Source organism: Mobula hypostoma, chromosome 2, assembly GCF_963921235.1.
Source record: "Mobula hypostoma chromosome 2, sMobHyp1.1, whole genome shotgun sequence".
Taxonomy (NCBI): Eukaryota; Metazoa; Chordata; class Chondrichthyes; order Myliobatiformes; family Myliobatidae; genus Mobula; species Mobula hypostoma.
In genome coordinates this window covers 105005864-105032170 of record NC_086098.1, presented here as the reverse complement: position 1 = coordinate 105032170, position 26307 = coordinate 105005864, and the positions used below count along the sequence as shown (strand labels likewise).

Below are 26307 nucleotides of genomic sequence, written 5' to 3'. Positions count from 1 at the left end.
TAAAAAGCAAGCTGGGACATCTAGAGGTACAAACAATTTTAAGCAATGGAAAAATTATTTTATAATACAACTGCAAAATGAAGAACATGGGAAATGTTATCCATTGTTGCAAGGTAATGAAGTCAACATTGACAACTGTATGAAAATATAATACAGTAGATCCCAGTTAATTGCGTCACATCAGGACCAGTACATACTGCCCAATTAAGCAGCTGCCCCAACTAGCCGGTATCATGGAAATAGTTAAAAAGATCAAACTACCGTTTAAATGAGAAGTAATTAATGTATTTATTTAAAGTGGATATATTTGCAGATTGACCATAGTATTGAATAACAAAGCAAGTTTAAGGAGCCACATGCCTGCCACAGCTACAATTTTAAAAATGTGCTTCGATGTTATCATTAATTTTGACTACAACTTATAAAACCCAACACCACTTGAGTAGCTTGCCCTTGGATTTTAATTCCCCTGCTTTGGAGTTTGTATTTCATCTCCATGTTCTCACATTGCTGCTAGCACAGAAGATATTACATAATACACAAAGCCAAATTTCAACAAGCTACAAAGTAATCAAGCTTACTAAAAAAACTACTCACTAATCAAAGAGCTTGATTATCTTGTCACTGTATGGTTGTAGACGTTTCAAGAATTCAATTTCATCCTTGTAGCCAGCTATTGCCTGTTCATCTGCATTTTCCAGGTTCACTTGCTTAACAGCGTACAGCTGTTTCTTCCGATCTAAAACTTGGTATACCTGGTAAGAATAAAACAGTATACTGTCCAGATAAAGAATGCTTCTAATTCAGTTCCTTCAATCTGCACCCAGATTTAAACAGAAACACTACATTTCAACTCTACCACCCATGAAAACTCCTTTATCTTTTCTAATGCAAACACGAGGAATTCTGCAGATGCTGGAAATTCAAGCAACACACATCAAAGTTGCTGGTGAACGCAGCAGGCGAGGCAGCATTTCTAGGAAGAGGTACAGTCGACATTTCGGGCCGAGACCCTTTGTCAGGACTAACTGAAGGAAGAGCTAGTAAGAGACTTGAAAGTGGGAGGGGGAGGGGGAGATCCAAAATGATAGAAGACAGGAGGGGGAGGGATGGAGCCAAGAGCTGGACAGGTAATTGGCAAAAGGGATATGAGAGGATCACGGGACAGGAGGCCCAGGGAGAAGGAAAAGTTGGGGGGGGGGACCCAGAGGATGGGCAAGGGGTATAGTCAGAGGGACAGAGGGAGAAAAAGGAGAGAGAGAGGAAGAATGTGTGTATGTCAATAAATAACGGATGGGGTACGAGGGGGAGGTGGGGCATTAGTGGAAGTTAGAGAAGTCAATGTTCATGCCATCAGGTTGGAGGCTACCAGACCGAATATAAGGTGTTGGAGGACATTCATGCCACCTATAAGCTTACTGATCCTAAGAAATGGGGACAACGACCAGCCTTGTTTAAACTTGTATCAGATAAATGACCTGACAAAGTGATGGAGAATACAATCTTTGGTATAGCTACAGTACAGTACAGTAAAACAACAAAACATGAAAATATCCAAGGAGCGTGAATACTTTTTATCGGCACTGTAACGGCTTCGTTCCACTGTTCTGCTCTCCATTCCTATTTTTTCTTTTGTTGATTAGCTATTCTACTTTAACCATCTCAGCAGAAGATTTCTTATACCAATAATAAATAAGCATCCTGTGGTTACTAACCCCCTCTGCCAATGGAAACAATCTTTCCTTTTAAAAGAAAATCTCCAAAACCCTTTACATGATTTTCAACAATTAACATTTCCTGAATCTTTACTGTTGGAAGGAGACCAACCCCAAGTTCTTGCATCTCTTAACTGAAGTCTTTCGCAAAAGTCTAGTAAATCTAAACATACAGGATATACAAGCTGAAGCCCAGGACATGCCGTAAAGATTTTAATTTCCTTTTGAACTCAAAGCCCTCTACTGCAAAAGACATTAATGTTTTTTAACACTTTCAACTTGCCATACCACAGAAAATTTATGCACACGTATCGCAGTTGTCAAGAATTTTTCAGTACCTTAAGAATTCTTTCATAATCCTATCCAACAAAACCTATGGCTTCCCATTTCCTTGATCTACCAGCATTAAATTGAGGGGATCTACCAATTGCAGGAAATTATATCTTCCAAACATGCTTTTTGTTTGTTTTTGGTCAGGTGCCCATGTCGAAATTCTACCCTGGTTTGTGCCATCAGGTCATACGTTTCAAATGAAACCTGTCTTAGCAGTGATCTTAAGGGATCTGAGTTATTTTTTTCAGTTAATTCTGCTTCTGATCCTTTCAGCTACTTTAAATCCAGGCTGCACTACTCTTTTATTTCATCTGTTGAAAAGTAATTTTCAACAGATGAACAACCACACAATTCAAATCTACAATCACGACAATTACAACTGAGCATTCAGACCATTGCAGTTTCTTTTAAGAATGGTCCTAAAGTCTTCAAGTCTTCTACTGCAGCATCGAGTTAACAGTTCAGCACTTCCATGGTTTCTACATGCATCACAAGATTTACTGCACGAGTTATTCACACTGAAAATAAAATATTCGAATGGATATGAACTTACCTGTGATCTTTTCTTGACTAAAAATGTTGCATTGATCTAGCTTAAACATACAAGCCCTTGAACTCAATACTACAGCCAGCTGCTGCAAGTCATTTAAAAATTTGGTGAACGAATTAATTGCAGATTACCTTACTTGACCCTCCTGTTCCCAGTAATTTTATTATGGTGTAGATTTTCTTTTTAACTACAATACTTTCATTGGTGGAAAACGCCCCTGCAACCTAACCAAACAAAACAACATGTTAAACTCATAACAGCTTAGCTTCAAAGTTACATACTGTGTTTAAAAAGTGAAATACATTATTACCCCCAGCTGCTGCAGAAATTGAGAAGATCCATATTGCTGAAACTGACAAAGCTGCTGTGGTGTTGCTGCAGTTGGTGGAAAATTGGTGGAAAACTGGGAAACTGGAGTAAAGTTGTTTGGAGTTGAAACCTGTACCATCGCAGATTTGCTCACAATTGGTGTCTGTGAACTTGAAATAAAAACCAGAGTACTACACATTAGAGATTAAGTACAAAGAAAGCACAAAACCAGCCTTAAGCAACTATTGCATATATTATCATTTAGCAGAAATTATCATTACCTGCCTGCATAGCTATGGGTCATTTTGGTGTTTGGTGTCTGACAAACAGACACTTTTGAAACAGCACTTTTACCAACACCGTTATTGGATGGAAATTTCTTTGGAGCAAGCATTACACCAGCCTTCTTCAATGTTGCTTCACTTGTCTGTGACTTAAATCAAATAATAATTAATACATTTCACTTCAGAATTTTGTGTAGTGTTCCTTTATTAATTCTCTCATTTATAATTCCAGAATAGCTACCAATTTTAGTAGAAGAGAGGTTAGTAATTATTAAGTTTAGTTAATGAAGCCCATCAGAATTATAGTCGTACAGTAAAACAGTATGGACACCTGTCTTTTGGCCCAACTCATCCAATTCAACAAAGATGTTGATCTAGGCTAGTTCTATTTCCCTCTAAATATTTCTTATCTGTATACCTAGCTAAATGTCTTCTGAATGTTTTATTACACTGTCTTAACCACTTTCCGTGGCATCTCGCTCCATATACACATCATCTTCTGTGTGAGGAACATTTCTTTCAGATTTCATTTAGATCTTCTGACCATTAACAATCAAAACCTTGGAATTGATAATTAATATGAAAGATCAATTATCTTACACATAAACCTGACCTCTAATTTCACCTAATCATCAGGATTGGCATTCCAAACATTACAGTGACTACAAAAATCAAAAAGACCATAAAATTGTAAAGGCGCAATAAAAATATTAGTTCTAGTCTGCACAAAATGAACTAAGAAATGAAAAACAAAGTAAGCAATAAATACAAAAACCTCGGGTGACATGTAATCAAAACCACTGCTGAACATCTCTTTCCCCTTCACAGCAGGACATTCTTGTTTCTTTTCCACATCAACATTGTGCAACTTAAGTTCCTCCAATTCCTTCTCTTTAAGGTTGCCAGACTTTTTCCCACATTTGACCTTAATTTGGTCAGGAATTGCTGAAAGAATAAAAATAGAATCATACTTATGCATTTAATTTTGGTACATTACGAATGAACTGCATGATATGTTTTTTAAATTCACCATTAGTTTCACAGAAGAGTCCGTAACATAAAGCTAAACACGCCACATACATGGTGTTAACATGGAATATCAATTTCCTACAATGGAAGACTTTGAAAAAATAATAAACAAATACATTTCCTCCCCTCTTTTCCCTTCAAATCATATTTACATATCCATTATTGCACTTAATTTCCAGAAAACATGATCATGAACTGCCATTACTGCAAGCCAAAAATGAATCAATAAAAGCATACAATAGCCCTTGACAGTCAATGCAGAAAAAAATAACTTCATTCACATTTAAGAGAAAAGCAGACAATATATTAAATGTCACAAATGAACTTAAATAGTAAGCCAATCCAATGACTTTAAAAAGCCAAAAAATTTTCAAATACAAAGCTCAAAAACTGCAAGTGGCACCATTTAGTGGTGTTGCAATAAAATTTGAAAATGTTGAAAGGAGAACATCTAGTATATTGAAGCAGAATAAATGGAGTAATACACCAGCCATAATAATTACAGGAAGAAAGAAAGGTGGCTTTATATTGACCCGGAATCTTTCATTTGTAAATGATAGGTCTTGCCGAACGTGTGTGTGGATTCAGCAGCCAAATGTGTATGTTGTGGATACTGGCTGCTAAACCAATCACCCAGGAGAAAGTTCTGTTCTGTATTGGAAGGTTACAACTACAAACTAGAGATCTGGCATTTAATCAGATCGATTTGGAACTTTGTTGTCAGCTGTTTTTGGGAGTTAAATTTCAATAAAGGAATAATTCCTGCTGCTTCTATCTATAAGAAGTCATGTACCTGCTGGATCCAGCTGTTCTCGTCTCCCTTCAGATACCGGTTTTTCAGAGTCCTGAGGAATCTGACTTTCAGGAATCACATCTAAAAAAGGTTAAAATGTGAGGCATATACACACAAGGAACAGTTAAAGTTATCCTGTCTTTTCCCATGTTCTCCATGCTAGTGTTGTTCCTGTATGGCTACCTGACTTTGCCAGCATGCATCTGCCTCCCTGGATTTAAAAAAATAAATAAATAACCATTTTTTTCCACTTCACCACCATATAAACTAATGGTGTTTAAATTTCAGATTTTAACGCCTTTAGCCCTCAGCTAGTGGACCATAAAGTTGACTTGTATGTATATCCCTTTCATTCTGCCAAATACTAAAAAATGTAAAATAATCCTTTCATTGTCATTGTTCACTAATAATCAATACATAATGTTAAAGACAATAACGTTAAACTAGATGATTTTATAAAACACATACCTCCTTGCTTTTTTAAAGTAAATGGTCTGCCACAGGAAAAGCTGGGGGAGTCATTTTTCCCACTATCTGTTGGACTTTGCAAATCAGGGAAATTGATACCAGATGAACCATTCTAAAAGTATAAAATAAGCATTAATTAATTTGTAATACTTGGTTGTCAGAACATAATAGAAGCACTAGTAGGCTATTCAACTGTTTGTGCCTGCCCTGTTATTCAGTTGTTTTACCTTAGCACCACCTTCTTGCACTAACCCACATTCAAAAGAGATAACAGATAATTTTTTTAGATATTAAACAGTGAATAAGTGTTCACAGCATTCGCAGGTAAGGAATTCTGAAGGCTCACCATCCTTTGGGTAAACATTTATCAATTTTATTTATTTTTCTATTATAAGAAACACACTTTAGATTATCGACGAAAATGAATTAGTGAATGGAAGTAAAACTACTGCTTTCATTATTTCTGTGATTCGATATTTTTATTTTTCCTAGATATTCTCTACAAGTCAGTAATACCTCAAATCCAAATTGCATTATTTACATCTGAGCACAAAGTAATTTTGGAATAGAAACAATAAAGTGTTGGAAAAAACATACAAGAAGCATCAATGTCCAGAATTTGCCTTTCATCTGTCCAGAGCTACAGTAGAGCCTGTAGCTTTTCTGACATAATACCACTTCATACACTTGTACTACCAAAGAATTCAAATCAATGACAAAGGCAGAGACTATATTGTTTATCCGAAATATTGCAAGTTTTCAATATCAATTATGACATTATTTGGAAGCACTCAAGAACCGTATGTTTTATAAGAAGTTATGTCTTCACAAGGAGCTGACTCAAATGTATTCAGCTGTCTTGGCTATCCATCTACAATATTAGTGCAAAATATAATTTAAGTTGTGAAATGAGTTACCTTCAAGTCAGAAGCACACAAATCTTCTTCAGGCAATGCTGACAACTGAGCATGTGTTGTTTTAGTTGGACGTGTTTGACTGAAAAATAATACAACAAGATGTAGTCCAATAAATAAAATACAATTAGATTTTAAAGGTTGAAGTACTTAAGCCTTCTAATTGCTATAAGTTTTTTTATTAGAGTTATGTTGCCACAAGTTATTTAGTAACTAGTTTGCTGTATTTCACAATTCACTAAATGCCAAAAATCTCAACTACTGTCACCAATACATTTGAAATAACTTGTTCTCAAATACATCTTAAATTCACTAGTTAAATAATTATAATTTTGTTTAACATTTACATATTTACAGAAGAAACATCCAGTCTCCTTGAGCCACTCACTGCTTCACTTATTGTTGGCTGAAAAAGGGCACCATCTACTTGCAAGATCTAGAAAAATAAAAGATTTTTTATGTTGAAGGGCAGCTAAATTGGGACTTGCAGCTGTCAGTGTACTTTTTCAACAAGTATTAACCCGCCAACATTGTATAAATAATAATTGTGGTTTAACCTAGGTTCAATAACCATTGCATATTCAACAGCAGATTATATTTTGTGCAATTTATAGATAGACTGAAAGCATTCACCACTTTTAACAGACCAAATGCAACTACAACTCGCATGATTAATCGACATACATTGGCTTTGTAGATAAAGGCTCAGCACTGAAAACAAAAAGGTTAAGTTTAAAGTTTCTGTTCATAAATTAACCTCTGAAATGACACGACAAATACAACTGAAAATGTTAGAATTGATGCATTTAAAAGTACAAGATCTTTGTGCCGTAATTACCACTCACTGATCTTTGCTTTAGAGATTTTTATAATGTTTTTTTCCTGCTCAGATTATTTTAGATGCACGAGGTAAAAGAACATGTGTGAACTTGATGCCAAATTTGGACCAGAATCCATGCAAAAATTCTGAGGTGCTCAAGATGACATCCTCTTTGCTGATTCCCCAATTCAAAAATTATTCCTTGACGCAAATTTACTTATGGGTCAAGATGACTTGGAAATCTGATTCTGGACCCAAACACCCACCCACTGAAGGTACACTAGCTGTTGACAGGGATTCTCTGTTTTTCCTTTCTCAACTTAGCCATTTGCCTGAAAAGGATACAGCATCATTCAGGCTAAGTAGATTTCTCCTCCCAACTTGAGATTTCTACATTTGCATTTTTAAGATATACTCTTAAGAAGCGTCTTTCTAGTTATTCTAACCATAAGGAGATCACTGGCTATGTATGGTCAGCAACCAGTCGACTTCTTTAGAGACTGCAAAACAAACCAGTACTGTTACTTCACTGCTTATCACAAAATCCAGACCACTCAGCGGATGTGAAACGTCATGCTTCTAAATCCATTCCAGTTTAAAATGGCGCTGGTGAAGCACAGCAACAACTTGCTCGCAGCAAAAGCAACTATTAACTACTTATTTAATCACACCTTTTCACGAAAGTGATCACTGCAATCAGTGGCCTCTAACTTCCCTTTTGGTGTCTAGCTTTTGACCTGGCATTTTTGCAGTGTGAATTTAAGTCTCATAGGTGGACCATGGCTGTGGCTTGCTGTGTACGGGCCAAATCAAGGCGGCAGAGCCGGGGCCTGAGAGTGGGGAAAGAGCCAATGCTTGGCTGTTGGAGCAGACTCCGTGGTGGCATAACCGAAGTGAAACAGAGTCGAGGCAGTGGGGCCCAGGCCTGAGAGTGAGGAACAAGCTTATGGTTGAATGATTTAAGCACCGGGCTGAATCGAAAAGGTTAGTTGTAGGCCAAATCGAGGCGGCTGGTTCCGGGCCTGAGACCGTATTGAAGTGGCAGGGCCTGGGCCTGAGAGCCAGGATTGACCCAGTTTGGCTGATTTAAGCACCAGGCTAGAATAAAAGGTCAGGGTGGAAGTGAGGGACAGTCTGGTTTTCAGGTCGCTGCTCCACGAGGTTTATTCATCTCAGCACCTAACGGAGGACATGACATGCAACTGATGAGCTCTTGGATCGGCTGTGACTGGCCTCGTAGCCGTTGACTCCATTACCTCAACTTCAATCCTGAATGTTATTTGCTCATTTTAATTGCATGATTTTTTTCTTTTTGCATATTGGGTGTTTAACAGACTTCTTTTACTTAAATGAGGTCCATTGGGTTTCTTTGTTTCATGGCTGTCTGCAAGGAGAGGAATCTCTTGATTGGCTACATACTTCTATAACTAATGTACTTTGAACAAAAAACAGGACAAATCAATAAATTCATCTCAAGCAGGTGTAAAGATAAATTAATTTCCCCCAAAAAATCTTCAGAATGATTCAACTGAGGAGTGGAGGAGGAGAGAAACACAATCCAATGAAACCATAAGCACCTACTTATACAGCACATGTACTGTCACAACTAAAGCTATTTAGATAATCTACCTTATTCCCTACTTATCATGATTTTTTTCATTCATCCTAAATGGCACCCGACAAAAGTATGAAGAGAATAATGATGCACTGAAAGTAACGTATATAATATTTAGATCAAAATGTTTTAAACTATTTCCATGTTTGTTCCCAGGTTCAAAACCTGCCAACCAGCATCACTGCTCCAGCCAATGTCCATAATTAGATTTTGAAAAACATATGGTCTTCAAGTAAATTTTTTTTTTTTAAAAAGTTGTTTAAGAAAAAAAAGCAGAACAACGTACACAGGCAAATGTGTCATTGAGCATTTTTATATTTAGAACTTTAAAAACTGGCCTAAAATATAAACAGTTTGTTTTCAAAACAATTGAGCACAAATCAGTAAACATTTTTATCAAGATCAACCATTTAAATTGGGAGAAATCGTGACAATTATTTGATTAAGGTAATAGACAGTTATGAAATACAATGAATTCTGATCAATTGGGTCATCAGTTAACAGGGGCAGACGCTTACTTGGGTTAATTCTTAAAGGTCAGAAACTAATCATGAAAATAGCCAGGATTCTCTTCATTTATTTTCGACATTATGTGCATAATTGCGGCAGGAGACTGTTACTGAAGTTTCTATCTAGCATCAGTTGCATGCAATCGTATGGCCGTTAAGACACTACACTATACTTAGAGTCAACAGCTTTTAAATAGTGTTAGTTGCGTGTTTATGTTCAAACAGCAATGATTTTTGTCAGTAAGAGTTGGCGAGAAATAAGCAGCAAGACAATTCAGAACGGTCTTGCTCAAAGCAGTTTCTAGTACTTAGGCTGAGAGATGCCAGAAACGGCCAGGAGTGAAAATGAAATTTCACTATTTCAACATGTTAGGAACTATAAAGAATTGGAAGGTATCAACAATCAACTTGAATGTTAAAATGAAAGTGAAGTTTGAGGATACAATCATGGAAAGTATTCTATGAAGGCAGTCCATTGTGTCCCCAATAGACACTAGATGTATATAAACACAAGAAAGTCTGCAGATGCAAGAAATCCAAAGCAACACACACAAAATGTTGGAGGAAATCAGAAGATCAGGCAGCATCTATAGGGAGGAATAAGCAGTCAACGATTCAGGACTAAAGAAGGGTCTTGGCCTGAAATGTCGATTGCTTATTCTCCTCAATAGATGCTACTAAGTGTCGATGCTGATTTTGTACACTGCATTAATTCCCCCATTGATAACTATTAGAAATACAATCTTATAGTACTGTAGTAATATTGATAGCATTCTAATTTGTTCTGTTTTTCATTTAAATACATGATTTATTACTCAGTTGAATGGTAGTTTTTTTTAAAATACCATTTTAAGTATTTCCATGAAGTTTGCTCATTTGGGTAGCTGTTTAATTGGGGCAAAATGTACTGGTCCTGATGAGTCCCAATTAACTGGAATCCATTGTAAATAAGAAATTAGATGAAGTTTGAGAATGTTTTTACCTTGGTGCCAGTACTGTTTTTCAGCTGCTTGACTGTTTTCTGCTCCAATAATGAGACATCATTCTCTTTGGCCAGGTTACCCACATCAGTCCTAATGGTATGTAAAAAATAGTAACTGTGTTGTGACTTAATTCTTTGCTCAAAGAAAACGTTTTAGTACAAGAAACAGTAACCTTTTACAAGATGTTAAGTTTTTCTTTTTCAACTCTATTCACATCACCTCAGACAATGAAGCAGCTAGCAACACAGGCAGCAAGACCTGGACAACATTCATGCATGGGCAGATGTAGGGTCATAGACGTAGTAAGTAACATTCAGTATACACACCAGTCTAACATGTTAACCAATGACATTTCAAAAGCCCATACCATTAATATCCATATTTATGGATGATCCAGTAAAGGCTGGGTATCCTGGGCTAACCTTTTCCACCTCCTAGCAAAAGCCACACTAACCTCTAACAGGCTTAAATCAGGAATGTGGTTAACTCCACGTGCTTCCTTGAATGTGCTGCAACACTCATAACTTAATGTCATCCAAGACAAAAACATTCTTGGACTGGCCCCCAAATTACTACCCTTTAAATTCACTCACCCCACCACAGCATAGCTGTAATGTGCATCATATACAAAATGAACAGTAAAGATTTTTCGACAGCACTTCCCTAACCTGTATGTTTTACCAAAAGGAAGATGATGTAAAAAAACCAACAGAAGGCTATTAAAAAAACACGTTCAGAGAAAAGGTGAAATACGAAGGTACGCTAGCTAATAATATAAGATAGGATACAAAAAGCTTTTTCAGATATATAGTGTAACAGGGAGACAAGAGTGGCCATCAGACCACTGGAAAATAACACTAGACAGTTCGTAATGGGGGAACAAAGAAATGGCAAACAAACTTAGAACCATAGAACACTACAGCACAGAAAACAGGCCATTCAGCACTTCCAGTCTGTGCTGAAACATCATACCACTAGTCCCATTGACCTACACCCAGTCAATAACCCTCCAGACCTCTCCCATCCATGTACCTATCCAATTTAGTCTTAAAACTTAAGAGTGAGCCCGCACTTACCACGTCAAATGGCAGCTTGTTCCACACTCCCACCACTCTCTGAGTGAAGAAGTTCCCCCTAATGTTCCCCCTAAATCTTTTCCCTTTCACCCTAAAGCCATGTCCTCTCGTATTTATCTCTCCTAATCTAAGTGGAAAGAGCCTATTCACATTTACCCTTCATAATTTTGTAAACCTCTATCAAATCTCTCCGCATTCTTCTACGCTCCAAGGAATAAAGCCCTAACCTGTTCAATCTTTCCCTGTAACTCAACTCCTGAAGACCCGACAACATCCTAGTAAATCTTCTCTGCACTCTTTCAATCTTACTGATATCCTTCGTATAGTTAGGTGACCAGAATTGTACACGATACTCCAAATTTGGCCTCATCAATGTCTTATACAACCTCCCCATAACATCCCAACTCCTATACTCAATACTTTGATTTATGAATGCCAGGATGCCAAAAACCTTCTTTACAACCCTGTCTACCTGTGATGCCACCTTCAGGGAATTATGTATCTGAACTCCCAGATCCCTTTGTTCCTCCGCACTCCTCAGTGCCCCACCATTTACTGTGTATGTCCTACCTTGATTTGTCCTTCCAAAATGCAACACCTCACATTTGTCTGCATTAAATTACATCTGCCATTTTCTGGCCCATTTTTCCAGTTGGTCCAGATCCCCCTGCAAGCTTTGAAAGCCTTCCTCACTGTCCACAACGCCTCCAATCTTAGTGTCATCAGCAAACTTGCTGATCCAATTTACATTATTATCTAGATCATTGACATAGACAACAAACAACAATGGTCCCAGCACAGATCCTTGAGGCACACCACTAGTCACAGGTCTCCAGTCTGAGAAGCAATCATCCACTACCAGTGTCTTCTCCCACACAGCCAATTTCGAATCCAGTTTACAACCTGTCCATGAATACCTAGTGTCCGAACCTTCTGAACTAACCTCCTATGTGGGACCTTGTCAAAGGCCTTACTAAAGTCCATGTAGACAACATCCACAGCCTTTCCTTTGTCTTCTTGGTAACCTCTTTGAAAAACTCTACAAGATTCGTTAAACACGATCTACCAGGCACAAAGCCATGCTGACTATCCTTAATCAGCCCTTGGCTGTCCAAATACCTGTATATCCGATCTCTCAGAACACCTACCAATAATTTACCTGCTACTGATGTCAGGCTCACCGGCCTGTAATTACCTAGTTTACTTTTGGAGCCTTTTTTAAACAACGGAACAACATGAGCTACCCTCCAATCCTCCTGCACCATACCCGTGGCTAAGGACATTTTAAATATTTCTGCCAGGGCCCCTGCAATTTCTACACTAGTCTCTCTCAAGGTCCGAGGAAATATCATGTCAGGCCCGGGGGATTTATCTACCTTTATTTGCTGTAAGGCAGCAAGCACCTCCTCCTCTTTAATCTCTATATGTTCCATGACACTGCTGCTTGTTTCCCTTCCTTCCGTATACGCTATGCCAGTTTCCTGAGTAAATACTGATGCAAAAAAATTGTTTAAGATCTCCCCCATCTCATGAGACTCCACACATAGATGACCACTTTGATCTTCTAGGGAGCCAATTTTGTCCTTTACTATCCTTCTACTCTTAATATACTTGTATAAACCCTTCAGGTTTACCTTCACATTATCTGCCAAAGCAACCTCATGTTTTCTTTTTGCCTTCCTGATTTCCTTCTTTAGTATTTTCTTATTTTCTATAGTCTTCAAGTACCTCATTTGTTCCTTTTTGCCTATACCTGCTATATACCTCTCTCCATTTCTTAACCAGATCGCCAATATCCCTTGAAAACCAAGGTTCCCTATGCCTGTTAACTTTGCCCTGAATCCTGGCAGGAACATGCAAACTTAAGTATTTATGTCAGCCGTAGCTGTGGAATACACCAGCTGAATGCCAGGAATGTGAGAATGCCAGGGAGAAGTAAAGTGCCGATACTATTACTAAGGAGAAGAAGCTTGGGAAGTTGAAGGTCTTAAGGTAAAGTCACCTGGACCAGATGGACGACATCCCAGGGTTCTGAAAGAGGTAGCTGAAGAGATTGTACAGGCAATAGTAATGATTTTTCAAGAATCAATAGATTCTGGAACAGTTCCGCAGGACTAGAAAATTGCAAATTCTACTCCATTCTTTGAGGGAGACAAAAGCAAGGAAATTATAAGGCAGTTAACCTGACCAGTGGTTGGAAAGATGTTGAAGTCGATTATTAAGAATGAAGTTTTGGGCTACATGGAGCAGATGATAAAATAGGCCAAAGTCAGCATGGTTTCCATGAAGAGAAATCTTGCCTGACAAATCTGTTGGAATTCTTCGAGGAAAGAACAGGTAGAATAGACAAAGGAGAGTCAGTGGATGTTGTTTATTTGGATTTTCAGAAGGCCTTTGACAAGGTGCTGCACATGAGGCTGTTTAACAAGATAATAACCCAAGGTTTTACGGGAAAGATATTAGTATGGATAGAAGATTGGCTGACTGGCCAGAGGCAAAGGTGGTAATAAAGGGTGCCTATTCTGGTTGGCTGCCATTGACTAGTGGTGTGCCACAGGGGTTGGTATAGGGACCATTTCTTTTCACATTATATGTCAGTAAATTTGGATGAAATTGATGGCTTTGTGGCCAATTTTGTGAACAATACAAAGATAGGTGGAGGGGCAGGTAGTGTTGAGGAACCAGGGTGTCTGCAGGACTTAGACAGATTGGGAGAATGGGCAAAGAAGTGGCAAATGGAATATACTGTAAAGAAGTACATGGTCTATTTTCTACACAAGAAGAAAATTCAAAAATCAGAGGTGCAAAGGGACTTGGGAGTCCTAGTACAGGATTCCCTAAGGGTTAACTTGCAGGTTGAGTTGGTGGAAAGGAAGGCAAATGCAATGCTTGCATTTATTTCGAGAGGACTAAAATACAAAAGCAAGGGTGTAACGCTAAGACTTTATGAGGTATTGGTTAGATTGCACTTGGAGCATTGAGCAGTTTTAGGCTCCTTGTCTAAGAAAAGTTGTGCTGGCATTGGATAGGGTCCAGAGGTGTTTCACAAGAATTATCCCAGGAATGAAAGGGTTAACATTAAAGAAGTACAGTGGCTTTGGCCTTGTACTCACTGCAGTTTAGAAAAATAAGGGGGTATCTCATTGAAACCTATCAAATATTGAAAGGCACTTTATATAGATACAGTAGATGTGGAAAGGATGTTTCCTATAGTGGGAAAGTCTAGGACCAAAGGGAAAAACCTCAGAACTGAGGGATGTCCATTTGGAACAGAGATGAGGAAAAGTTTCTTTAGCTAGAGGGTGGTCAATCTGTGTAATTTATTGCTACAGATATCTGTGCAGGCCAATGGCAGAACAGACTTATTTGGCCAAATGGCCCAATTTTGCTGCTAATTCTACATCGACATGTATACAGAAAGCTGCTGGGGAAAGGCCAGCAATCTCCTGAAGGATCCCACCCACCCCGCTCATGAACTGTGTCTCAATCCCATCAGGGAAGAGGCTACATAGCAAGCATGCCACGACCAACAGACTTAAAACGCTACTCAACACCTCCACCCACTAACCCTCCCCTCCACGCCCCCAACCACAACTTCCTTATCATTTCCTGAGTTGTTGTACGCACAGACATTACTGTAGTCACTATGTACATGTAATCAATGTAAATAAACTTTATTTATATTTATCTTTTTAAAATTGTTTTCTTTATCTTATTGTGTTTGTTATGTGCTTTTCCTTTATACTTGTAAAGGAAATGACATTAAACAAGCTTGAACGTTCAATGCCCATATCACTATTTTGGTGTCATTTACAAACTTACAATCATGCCACCTACAATCAGTTCCACACCAATACACTGTATATGACAAACAATAAAGAACCCAATACCAACCCTTGTGATACATGCTGGTTACAGGTCTCTAATCTGCTAGAATCCCCAGCAAACTCATCCCTTGCTTCCCAAAGTGTCCTTATATGCCAGTTCAGGCCCTGTGGATTTATCCTGATCTATGCTCTTCAAGACCATCAACACTTCCTCCTTCATAATGTCAAAAAACTTCAGAATATTCAGTGAATTTCCAGATTCTACTTCCAGATGCCACTATTAGATCTCCTTGGTTAGGTTTTGAACTTTGACAGCTTCATTATTATTCTCACTATGTTTCAATAGTAGGCAATATTTCCTTTAAGTTCGTTTGTTCTTTATTTATATACAGCTATGGAAATGAATAAACACTTGACGTTTCAGGCCAAAACACTTAATCGGGTGCCCTGATGAAAAAAAATCCCACGCATATACTAGAGCTCAAAATACTCACTAAAATATTCCAAACAATTTTGAAAATTGAAATAATATATTCACCTCAATGATGGAACAGGTTCAAAGTGCAATTCTCCAGAGCAATTGCTGTTTTTTCCAGCCTTATTTATCATGACATTATTGGCTGATAACACACTTTGCTGGCTGATCACAGGCACTAAGATTAAAAAAAAAGTTTTAAGGTTAAAAAAAAATTCTATTACAAAGTGAGGAACTTTACTTGAGACTTGAACAGCTTGCAAAAATTTTTTAAACACATTTGCTCAATTGCACACTGACAAGTTTTGCCTTATAAAAACAGGATGCAGTCCTTGCATGCATGGAAGTAGTATTTATTCCAAATTACTCTCCAAATTAGTGCAAATATATTAGGTCTTCAAAATACTACCTCACTCCCTTGTGATCTTGGTCACATTCCTGTAATACTCGAATCAAGTGGTGATAAAAATTATGCAACTACATTCTGATAAATGAATTACAGGCTCATTGCGAAGAATCCAAAAGGAAAAAAAATGCCAAAAAGTACTAGAGGACAACTCATTCTTTCAATGCTCTCTGGCATATACTTCCCCTGCAGCCTCAAAACAACTTACCATATATATTTTCTTTATCCCAGTCTTCACACAACACAAGTTGTGCTTTCCCCTGATTCAGGTTTTGAAAAGCTACTTCCAATAACTCCAGTGGTTTTGCTTTGGTATCCAATGCTTTCTGAAGAATGCTTCTACACTTCCGAACAGAGCCTGTCAAATGTCAATAAATTAATTGCCCACTTTTCACAAATCTATAACTGCATTGTTTTTCAAAGTTTTCAGTGATAAAACAGGAATTGATACAGACCTCGATTCAACTCAAATTGTGCATATGCTACATGGACAAAAGCGAATTTCTTACAGTTGACTCGAGCCAGGTTAAACTGCTCCTGTGCTTCATCCATATCCACAAAACTGAGGGAGAAAAATCAAGTACTTTAAGAGCTTATACAGAGAAATAATAAAACTGGAAGTTAATCTTAATTTATTCACTCTACTTTGAGTGCAACTCTTAACTTGCTGGACATTATTTGCCAGGAGATGACAAACTATCTCATGCGATTTTCATGCTTATTTATAAGACCATAAGAGATAGTAGAAGAATTAGGCCATTAGGCTCAGAGTCACCTCCGCACTTCATCTTGGCTGATCCATTTTCCCCTTCAACCCCATTCTCCTGCCTTCTCCCCATAACCTTTCACACCTTGACTAATCATGAATCTATCAACCTCTGCCTTGGCCTCCACAGCTGCCCGTGGCAACGAATTCTATAGATTTACCACCCACTGGCTAAAGAAATTCCTCATCTTGGTTCTAAGTAGACGTCCTCTATTCTGAGGCAGTTCCCTCTGGTCCTCGTCTCCTCCCACCCCCCCGCCCCATAAGGAAACATCCTTTCCATATCCACTCTATATAGGCCTTTCAATATTAAATAGATTTCAATGAAATATTGTAACTCTTATAACTATTATAACTATAACTCTTTCATGGCCAGAATCATTTTCTTGAACCTCCTCTGAACAATTTCCAATGTCAGCACATCCTTTCTTAGACAAGGTTCCCAAAACTGCTCACAATACTCCAAATGAGGCCTTACCAGTGCCTGCATCCTTGCTTTTATATTCTAGTCCTCTTGAAATGGATGTTAACATTCTATTTGCTTCCTCACCATCAACTCAACCTGCAAGTTAAATTTTAAGGAATTCTGCACGAGGACTCCCAAGTCCCTTTGCACCTCAGATTTTTTAACTTTCTGCCTGTTTAGAAAATAATCTGCACGTTTGTTCCTTCTACCAAAGTGCATGACCGTACACTTCCCGATAGTGCAATCTATCTGCCACTCCCTTGCACATTCTCCTAATCTGTCCAAGTCCTTCTGCAACCTCCCTGCTTTCTCAACGCTACTTGCCCCTCCAACTATCTTCATATTGTACGCAAACTTGGCCACAAAGCCATCAGTTGCATCATCCAAATCATTGAACTATAACATAATATTCAGTACTCATTCTAAATATTTGTCATAATCATTTAGACTTTGATAGAGAAAAGTGCTAATATTACTTTAAAAACGCAATTAATTTTTCATCACAAGCAAATATATTGGTGTTTTACATAAACATTAAAGAAAAATCAGTTTTGATGCATATATTACCCATATAAATTGTACCTCATGATTGTAGATAATCTAATAATTTTGTGAATGCATATTCAAATTGCCCTTTCACCCCCTGCATTCAGTTTTCATCTCCTGATACTTCCTGGCAGTTATTTTACATTTCATACCACTAAAAACAAAAAAACTTGGGACCGACAAATGGTTGAAGGGAAATAAAGAAATGGAGTGGTGTAATATGTCAAGAATTTATACAGTATACACTGCTCTCCACTATTTAGCCAACATTTACTTAACAAATCTTTGTCACGATGAAGATTTTCTTTTAAATTTTAAAATATCACTGAAAGGTTTTGTTCACAACAAAGGGAAGGGAATAAGGATTTACAAGTACAGATGCTGGAGTCTGGAGTGAAAACAGAGTGGTAGTAGAATTCAGCATTTTTGTTCTTAGCAAAATTACTTAACTTTTATTTCCAATGAAAATCCAAAACATCAACTTTCTTCCCCACAGATGTTACTCAGTGTTCAGTGTAAATATATTACCAAAGTACCTATATGTCACCATATAGTACCTTGAGATTTATTTTCTTGCTGGTATTTATAGGAAAAATAAAAAATACAATAGCATTTATTTAAAACTATACATAAACTGACAAACAACCAATTTGCTAAAGAGGATGGATTATGCCAATAATAAATAAAACCATAAATAAATAATACTGAGCATATAAAGTTGTAGAGTTCTTGAAAGTATCTCAACAACAGCTCAGATTGGCAATGTTATTTGGAGTTTTAGATGAGCTAAACTTTACTGAGTAGAGACCAAAGTGGCATCATCAAAATGAACTTGACTTAATGGAAGGCGTAAAATGTCTCATGTGAATACAGCTGAAGTACTGGCTTACCTTGATGGTCTCAAAAAGAATCTGGCAAGTGTTTATCGGGACAGGTTGTTATCTGGGAAAGGTGTGCTTGGTAAGTGAGAGGCCTTCAAACGTGAAATTTTGAGAGCAGAATTCATACGTTCCCGTCAGAATAAAAGCCAAGGATAACAGGTTTAGAAAACCTTGGTTTTCAAGAGATATTGAGACCCTGGTTAAGAAGATGGAGGTACATAGAAGATTCAGGAAGGAAGGAGCAAACAAGGTACAGGAGTACAAGACATGCAAGGGCACTCTTAAGGAAAGGGCTAAAAGGCATGAGGTTGCTCCAGCAGACAAGGTGGAAGGAGAATCCCAAGGGCTTTTATAGATATATTAAGAGCAAAAGGATTGCAAGGGACATATTGGTCCTCTTGAAGATCAGAGTGGTCATCTGAGTGGTCATCTATGTACAGATCCAAAAGAGATGGGTGAGTATGGATTTTTTGCATCTGTATCTACTCTGGAGATGGCAGAGTCTATAGAAGTGAGGCAACACAGCAGTGAGGTTATGCACCATATTTACGAAGGAGGAGGTAGCTCTTGTTGTCCTGAGGCAAATTAGGATGGATAAATCCCCAGGACCTGACAAGGTGTTCCCTTGAACCTTGTGGGAAACTAGTACAAAAATTGCAGGGGCCCTAGCGGGAGTATTTAAAATGTCCTTAGCCACGGATGAGGTGCCAGAGGATTGGAGGATAGCTAAGGTTGTTCCATGCTTGAGAAAGGCTCAAAGAATAAGCCAGGAAATTATAGGCTGATGAGCCTGACATCAGTAGTGGGTAGGCTACTGGAAGATACTCTAAGGGAACGGATATACAAGTATTTCGATACACAGGGGCTGATTAGGGATAGTCAGCATTGCTTTGTACAGCGTAGGTCATGTCTAAAACAATCTTGTAGAGTTTTTCGAAGAAGTTAGCAGAAAGTTAATGGAGGCAAGGCAGCGGATGTCATCCACATAGACTTTTAACAAGGTCCCACATGGATGGTTGGTCAAGAAGCTTGAGTCGCTTAGCATTCAGAATGAGGTAGTAAATTGGATTAGACATTAACTTCATGGGAGAAGCCAGAGTGGTAGTAGATGGTTGACTTTCTGACTGGAGACCTGTGATTAGTGGTGTGCTGCAGGGATCAGTGCTGGGTCTATTGTTATTTGTCATTTATATCGAAACCTAGATGATAATCTGGTTAACTGGATCAGCAAATTTTCAGACGACAGCAATACTGAGGACGTAGTGAGGAGCAAGGAAGCCAAAACTTGCAGTAGGATCAGGACCAGCTGGAAAAATAGCAGATGGAATTTAAAGCAGACAACTGTGAGGCATTGATCTTTTGGATGACAAACTAGGGTAGGGTTTACACAGTGAATGGTAAGACACTGAGGAGTGTGGCACAACAGATGACCTGGGAATACAGATCCATAATTCCTTGAAAGTGCATAACAGCTAGACAAGATGCTAAAGAGGGCTTTTGACTCGTTGGCTTTCATTAATCAGGTATTGATTAATGATGTTGAAGTTGTACAAGATGTTAGTGAAGCCTAATCTGGAGTATTGTATGCAGTTTTGGTCACCTACCTACAGGAATGACGTAAATAAGATTGAAGGAGTGCAGAGAAAACTTACAAGGACTTTGCCAGGACTTGAGGACCTGCATTATAGGGAAGGGTTGAACAGGTTAAAACTTTATTTACCAAAGCAAAGGAGAATGAGAGATTTGATAGAGGTATATAGAACTATGAGTATAGATAGGGTAAATCCAAGCAGGCTTTTTCCAATAAGGTTGGATGAAACTTGAATTAGAGGTCACACAGCAGCTCAAGGGTGAGGAGTGAAATGTTTAGGGGAAACATGATGGGGAACTGGTGAGAGTGTGGAATGAGCCGCCAGCAGATCTGGTGGACTCTGGTTCAATTTTCTTACTTAAGAGAAATTGGGTTTGGTATATGGATAGGAGGAGTATGGAGAGCTTATAGTCTGGGTGCAGGTTGAAGGGACGAGGCAGATAACTAGTTTAGCATGGTCTAGATGGGACAAAAGGCCTGTTTCTAACTGTAGTTTTCTATGACCATGACCCTACTTCAGCAATAAGATAAATTGCAAAATACATCCTGTCACTGAACTAGACACTGAACAGAGCAAAGTAATGATTCAGAATTTACCCATGTAAATCCAAGAAAAGCAAAGTATAAAAGGAACAAGTTCTAAGGAGAAAGTGCTACATAAATGCAGATAGTACAATGCAGGTAAACTTTAATTGTATTAAGCATATACACAGCCCAAGAAAAAGTGGCAAACCCAAGTTGAAATTCATAATCCCAAGTAGGAATGACAGATCATACATACCATGCCTTCCAAATAAACAATTATAATCTCACACTTCATTTCACCCAAACAGAATGTTAAGAAATTTGATAATTACTTGTAGCAGTAAAAAAAATAGGCAAATGATAGTTTTCCCATAATCCATTCCCATTGCAACAATCAATAATTTATGTATATACAGAGTAAATTCAAACAATAATTGTCTCTTAAACAGCAATGATAATCTAAATAGGTCATAAAAATATTTGCGATATCTACAAGATGAAAAGAGAACATTCTTCAAAATGAATCAGTATAAAGAACAGGCAACCACCTTTCCCCAACATTCTGCAATCTTTCTGTGACATGAAGCCGCATCACTTCTGCGTGCACAACGAAATGAGTTGAAAACAAATTAACTTCGTGTACATTTTGTTTTCCAAATAAAATGTCATAAGATCAAATTGTTAGACTGTAACTCAGATTTTCTGAATGATGAATTCCAACAGGATGAATTTCCATTACATAAAATGTCATATTGCTGTGGGTCCCTGTATTCTCAATTTTTTATGAATTCAAATTACAAAATGAATAGTTGTTCCTTAATATGTTTCCTCTTCCCACAATCCCTTCTTTTAAAAAACAAATGCACTAAAATAGACTGAAGGGCATAGGAAATTTAAATATGTACCCAAATCAGTTTATTTAAAAGAAATCAGATAAAAATAAAAATACTTGCCTTTTAAGCTTGGCAAAAGAGATCAAGATGCGAGCATAACATTCATTTGCATGGTGCTTCTCAAGTGGTAGGGCAGCAACTGCATCATCATACAGCTCTATAAGCTTATTTAATAAGCTTACATTAGTTTGTGGATCACCCATCTTTCCCACCTTCTGAAGATATGCAAGCCAGTCTTCAGGAAAATTTCCATCAGCCATAATTTGTCTAATTGTACCAGTGTGGTCTATTAAAAAGTAGAAGGCTTTCATTATTATAGATTGACAGTAAACCTACTGTAAACATTAAGCAGCAAAGTACCACTGACATTTAGATGGTTTAATATCACAAGACTAGAGAGAATTAGAAATTATTTTGCTCAGCTAGGTGTCTACACTTCTCACTCCCTCAGAAAAGCAGCCAAAATAATTGAAGACCCCACTACCCCAGACATTCTCACCTCTTGCCCCTCCCATTGAGCAGAAGGCACCAAACCTTCTATCCCACTATTATAAGACTATATAATATACTTAATGTATTTTAAAAAACACAAGAAGATCTGCATATGCTGGAAATGCATGTGTTGTTCTTGTATGTTAAAATGGATTCTTGATCTCGAGACAAAAGACTGGCAACTATAGGCAAGTTAGCTTAACATCTGTAGTCAGGAAAATGCTTGAAGCTGTCATCAAGGAAGAAATAGCAAAACATTTAGAAAGGAGTGGTTCCATTAGACAGATGCAGCATGGATTCAGAAAGGGCAGGTCAAGTTTGACAAACATACTGGAGTTCTTTGAGCATATAACGAGTGCAGTGGATAGAGGGGAACAGGTGGATGTTGTATACTTGGATTTTCGGAAGGCGATCGATAAGGTGCCGCACAAGAGACTTATAAACAAGATTACGATGCATGGAGTTGGAGGAAGTGTATTGGCATGGATAGTGGATTGGTTAACCAATAGAAGGCAGAGAGTTGGTATAAGTGGGTGTTTTTCCGGTTGGCAGTCAGTGGTGAGTGGGGTGCCGCAGGGGTCGGTGCTGGGCCCACAGCTGTTTACCATTTACATTGATGATTTGGAAGAGGGGACTGAGTGTTGCGTAGCAAAATTTGCTGATGACACTAAACTGAGTGGAAAAGCAAATTGTACAGAGGATGTGGAGAGTCTGCAGAGGGATAGAGAGAGGTTAAGTGAGTGGGCCAAGGTCTGGAAGATGGAATACAACATTGGTAAATGAGAGATCATCCACTTTGGAAGGAATAATAGAAGAGCAGATTATTATTTAAATGGTGAAAGATTGCAGCATGCTGTTGTGCAGAGGGACTTCGGAGTGCTTGTTCATGAATCGCAGGTACAACAGGTTATTAAGAAGGCAAAGGGAATATTGGCCTTCATTGCTAGAGGGATTGAATTCAAGAGCAGGGAGGTCATGCTGCAACTATACAGGGTACCGGTGAGGCTGCACCTGGAGTACTGTGTGCAGTTCTGGTCTCCATACTAGAGGAAGGATATACTGGCTTTGGAGGCAGTGCAAAGGAGGTTCACCAAGTTGATTCCAGGGATGAAGGGGTTAACCTAATGAGGAGCAATTGAGTTGCCTGGGACTATACTCTCTGGAATTCAGAAGAATGAGGGGATTTTATAGAAACAAACAAAATTTTGAAAGGGATAGATAAGATAGAAGTAGGAAAGTTGTTTCCATTGGTAGGTGAGACTAGAACTAGGGGACATTGCCTCAAGATTCAGGGGAGAAGATTTAGGATGGAGATGAGGAGAAACTGCTTTTCCCAGAGAGTGGTGAATCCGTGGAATTCTCTGCCCAGGGAAGCAGTTGAAGGTTCTTCACTAAATATATTTAAGCTACAGTTAGATAGGTTTTTGCATAGTAAGGGATTTAAGGGTTATGAGGAAAAGGCAGGTAGATGGAGCTGAATTTATGGACAGATCAACCATGATCTTATTGAATGGCGGGGCAGGCTCGATGGGCCGGATGGCCAACTCCTGCTCCTATTTCTTATGTAGATCAAGAGATTGAAACATATTACCTTCCTGCATTTTCTCTGTAACTGTAACACTTTATTCTGCATCTATTACTGCTCTTCCCTAGTATTGATGTGATGACGTGATTGGTATGGATGGCAATCAAATCAAAGTTTTTCCACTGTACCTTGCAAAATGTGAAAAATAATAAATTAATTTATCAACTTTCTAAATAGTCTTTGGCTGCATATTCGTAATAGAGGGTTATAGAGAAGAATTTTAACCATATCTCTATTATGATTCAGATCATAATAAAGGATTATCAGAGCACATTATCTATTTAGTGTTATCAATCAGCCCATGAAGAAACTGTTTATTCCTCTTTGAAGATGCAGCCTGACCCGCTGGGTTCCTCCAATATTTTGTGTGTGTTCCACTGGGCTTTCAACATCTGCAGAATGTTTTGTGCTTACAAGATCCTACATTTCTGTATGAGGGTGGGGGAAGACATTCTATTCTTATTTGTAGCTCAGTGTTCAAATATCTATACATGGAAAGATTGTGTTATTGCTTTCATAACTTAAGTGAACACACTGTACCTGTAACATCCAAATTAGATTTCAATTCTTCAGTTTTGTTTGCTTCCTCATTTTTTGTTCGAAGGTTAGCTAACAGACTTGTAAGGCGAGCAAGTCGCATCCGTGAATCATTAATTTCATCCTCCATTACTACAAGGAAAGGGAAAAGCTTTAAAATATTTCAATGATATGTTTATCATTACCTTCAAAACAACATCCCACAAAAAGGTATATTTAAGTTTTAGTCTTCAATATTCACATTCAAAAAATACTTGTATGGAACTCATATTATACTGCCTCTCATGAGTAAATTGGCATTGCAATGAGAGGATAAAATAAATCTTAATGTTACTACATATTCCACTTCTTATTGAAAATAGTTTCAATCTAACATTCAATTAAAATGCAGACCAAACCAAATTTATTAAATAATTGAATTAATTTCCACCTTGGGACCGTTACTTCATAGCTTTATGAAATCGGGTTTGCAATAGATCCAACTAATAAAAATCTTAAACTATAACTAATTCTACCACTGGCACCTCTCTTGCAATGCCGTCTAAGTGCAAAGTTATAGTTATGTATCTAAATCAATGCAATTAGAAAATTCAAACATTAAAAACCCCACTGATAAAGTTGGAAGGAGAAAATTCAATATTAGGCTACATAAACGGGAGGACATTTCAACGATGAAAACTCAGCAGAAACAGGGCTTACTTAACCAGTCGTGTAATAGATCAGAAAACCACTTGGAACTATAGCCAAACCACAGGCTACAATCACAACACTACTTCATATAACTTGGGGGATAAAGTTACTTCCAAATGGATCGATTGTAATGAGAAAATATTGAACTAGAACATTTGAAATTATGTTTGAAGTATAGAAACCTGAAGACTTCTATATAAACAAAACCTTGTGCCGCATTGCTCTGAGGTATTTCATAAAGAGATAAGAGGGTTACACAGATGGATGCATGCAATGTTAAATTCAAGAAAACATATACAACATAATGAATTGCTGCATGACAAATTCCATTGAAGGGTCTTAGGCTACGTCCACACTAGACCGGGTAAATCCGTAACCGAAGCTTTTTCTCTTTGTTTTGACCCTCTGTCCACACTGAAACAGTGTTTTCCTCCCCCAAAAACGGTGCTTTTCTAAAACCCTCTCTAGAGTGCTTAAATCTGAAAACACCGGTTGGGTGTTGTAGTGTGTACCGGGTAACCGAAGGTTTTAAAAAACCTGTCGTCCCTTTCATCGGTGAAGAGACTATGGCTGTAGGAAATGTTTCCAGGGTAACCCTTCTGTGGGAGTGGGGAAGATGTTGGTGGGGCCACCCGGGGGTCTGTGTGTCCATATGTGTAGCTATTGTAGTGGCTGTGAGGCTGGTATTGTGGCGGTGAAAAGTACTGGCGGGGGGGGGGGGGTAAGCCATCATATTCCTCCTCATTGCAAATCCCTCTGCAACAGAGTTAGTCAGTTTTTCAATGTTCGTCGTCGGCCGGGTCATACTGTCCATGAACTCCCTGTCGGTTGCCTACATACGCTCCAGTATTTGTTTTTTCAGTTTTAAGTCCTCCTGCGTGAGAGCCAGCAGCTGTCCATCGTTTGGCAATTTCCTTTTAAATTTTTCTAGTCTGTAACTGGACAAACGCACACCAAGTATACCATTTCCTCTTTACTTGTTTTCTGTTGATGTGTCCTGCGCATGCCCAGATGGAGGAGATTCACTCAAATACCTGTTTTAATGTGGACGGAGGTATTTTCAAAAACACCTGGTGTGGACGCCTATCATTTTTACACAAAACCGGCGTTTTCAAAATTATCCAGTCTAGTGTGGACGTAGCCTTAGATTAGACTCCAATCCACCATGACAGCATTCCTCCAAACTTGCACCAAGCTGAAGTGGAAAAGATGGTCTTATTTACATTGAA

The 26307-nt window shown here is 38.2% G+C and overlaps 1 protein-coding gene across 4 annotated transcripts in view; it reads right to left on the bottom strand.

Moving 5' to 3' along the window:
* Positions 1 to 26307, bottom strand: part of ttk (ttk protein kinase) — a 42473-nt gene that overhangs the window by 13300 nt on the left and 2866 nt on the right. For 3 of the 4 annotated variants that reach the window (XR_010021043.1, XM_063072080.1, XM_063072087.1), the window contains exons 2-16: positions 24392 to 24520; positions 21835 to 22060; positions 16562 to 16668; positions 16315 to 16464; positions 15764 to 15878; positions 10322 to 10412; positions 6743 to 6831; positions 6399 to 6477; positions 5482 to 5593; positions 5014 to 5094; positions 3967 to 4136; positions 3189 to 3340; positions 2909 to 3077; positions 2730 to 2822; positions 598 to 755 (exon numbers count right to left, since the gene is read on the bottom strand). Coding sequence is in view for 3 of the 4 variants with exons in the window: in XM_063072080.1 (XP_062928150.1) it covers positions 598 to 755; positions 2730 to 2822; positions 2909 to 3077; positions 3189 to 3340; positions 3967 to 4136; positions 5014 to 5094; positions 5482 to 5593; positions 6399 to 6477; positions 6743 to 6831; positions 10322 to 10412; positions 15764 to 15878; positions 16315 to 16464; positions 16562 to 16668; positions 21835 to 22060; positions 24392 to 24518 (1919 nt within the window). In the remaining variant the exon portion in view is untranslated. Of the gene's footprint in view, positions 1 to 597; positions 756 to 2729; positions 2823 to 2908; positions 3078 to 3188; positions 3341 to 3966; positions 4137 to 5013; positions 5095 to 5481; positions 5594 to 6398; positions 6478 to 6742; positions 6832 to 10321; positions 10413 to 15763; positions 15879 to 16314; positions 16465 to 16561; positions 16669 to 17350; positions 17481 to 21834; positions 22061 to 24391; positions 24521 to 26307 lie in introns of those variants that run through there. The other variant, XM_063072094.1, reaches the window with a different exon arrangement.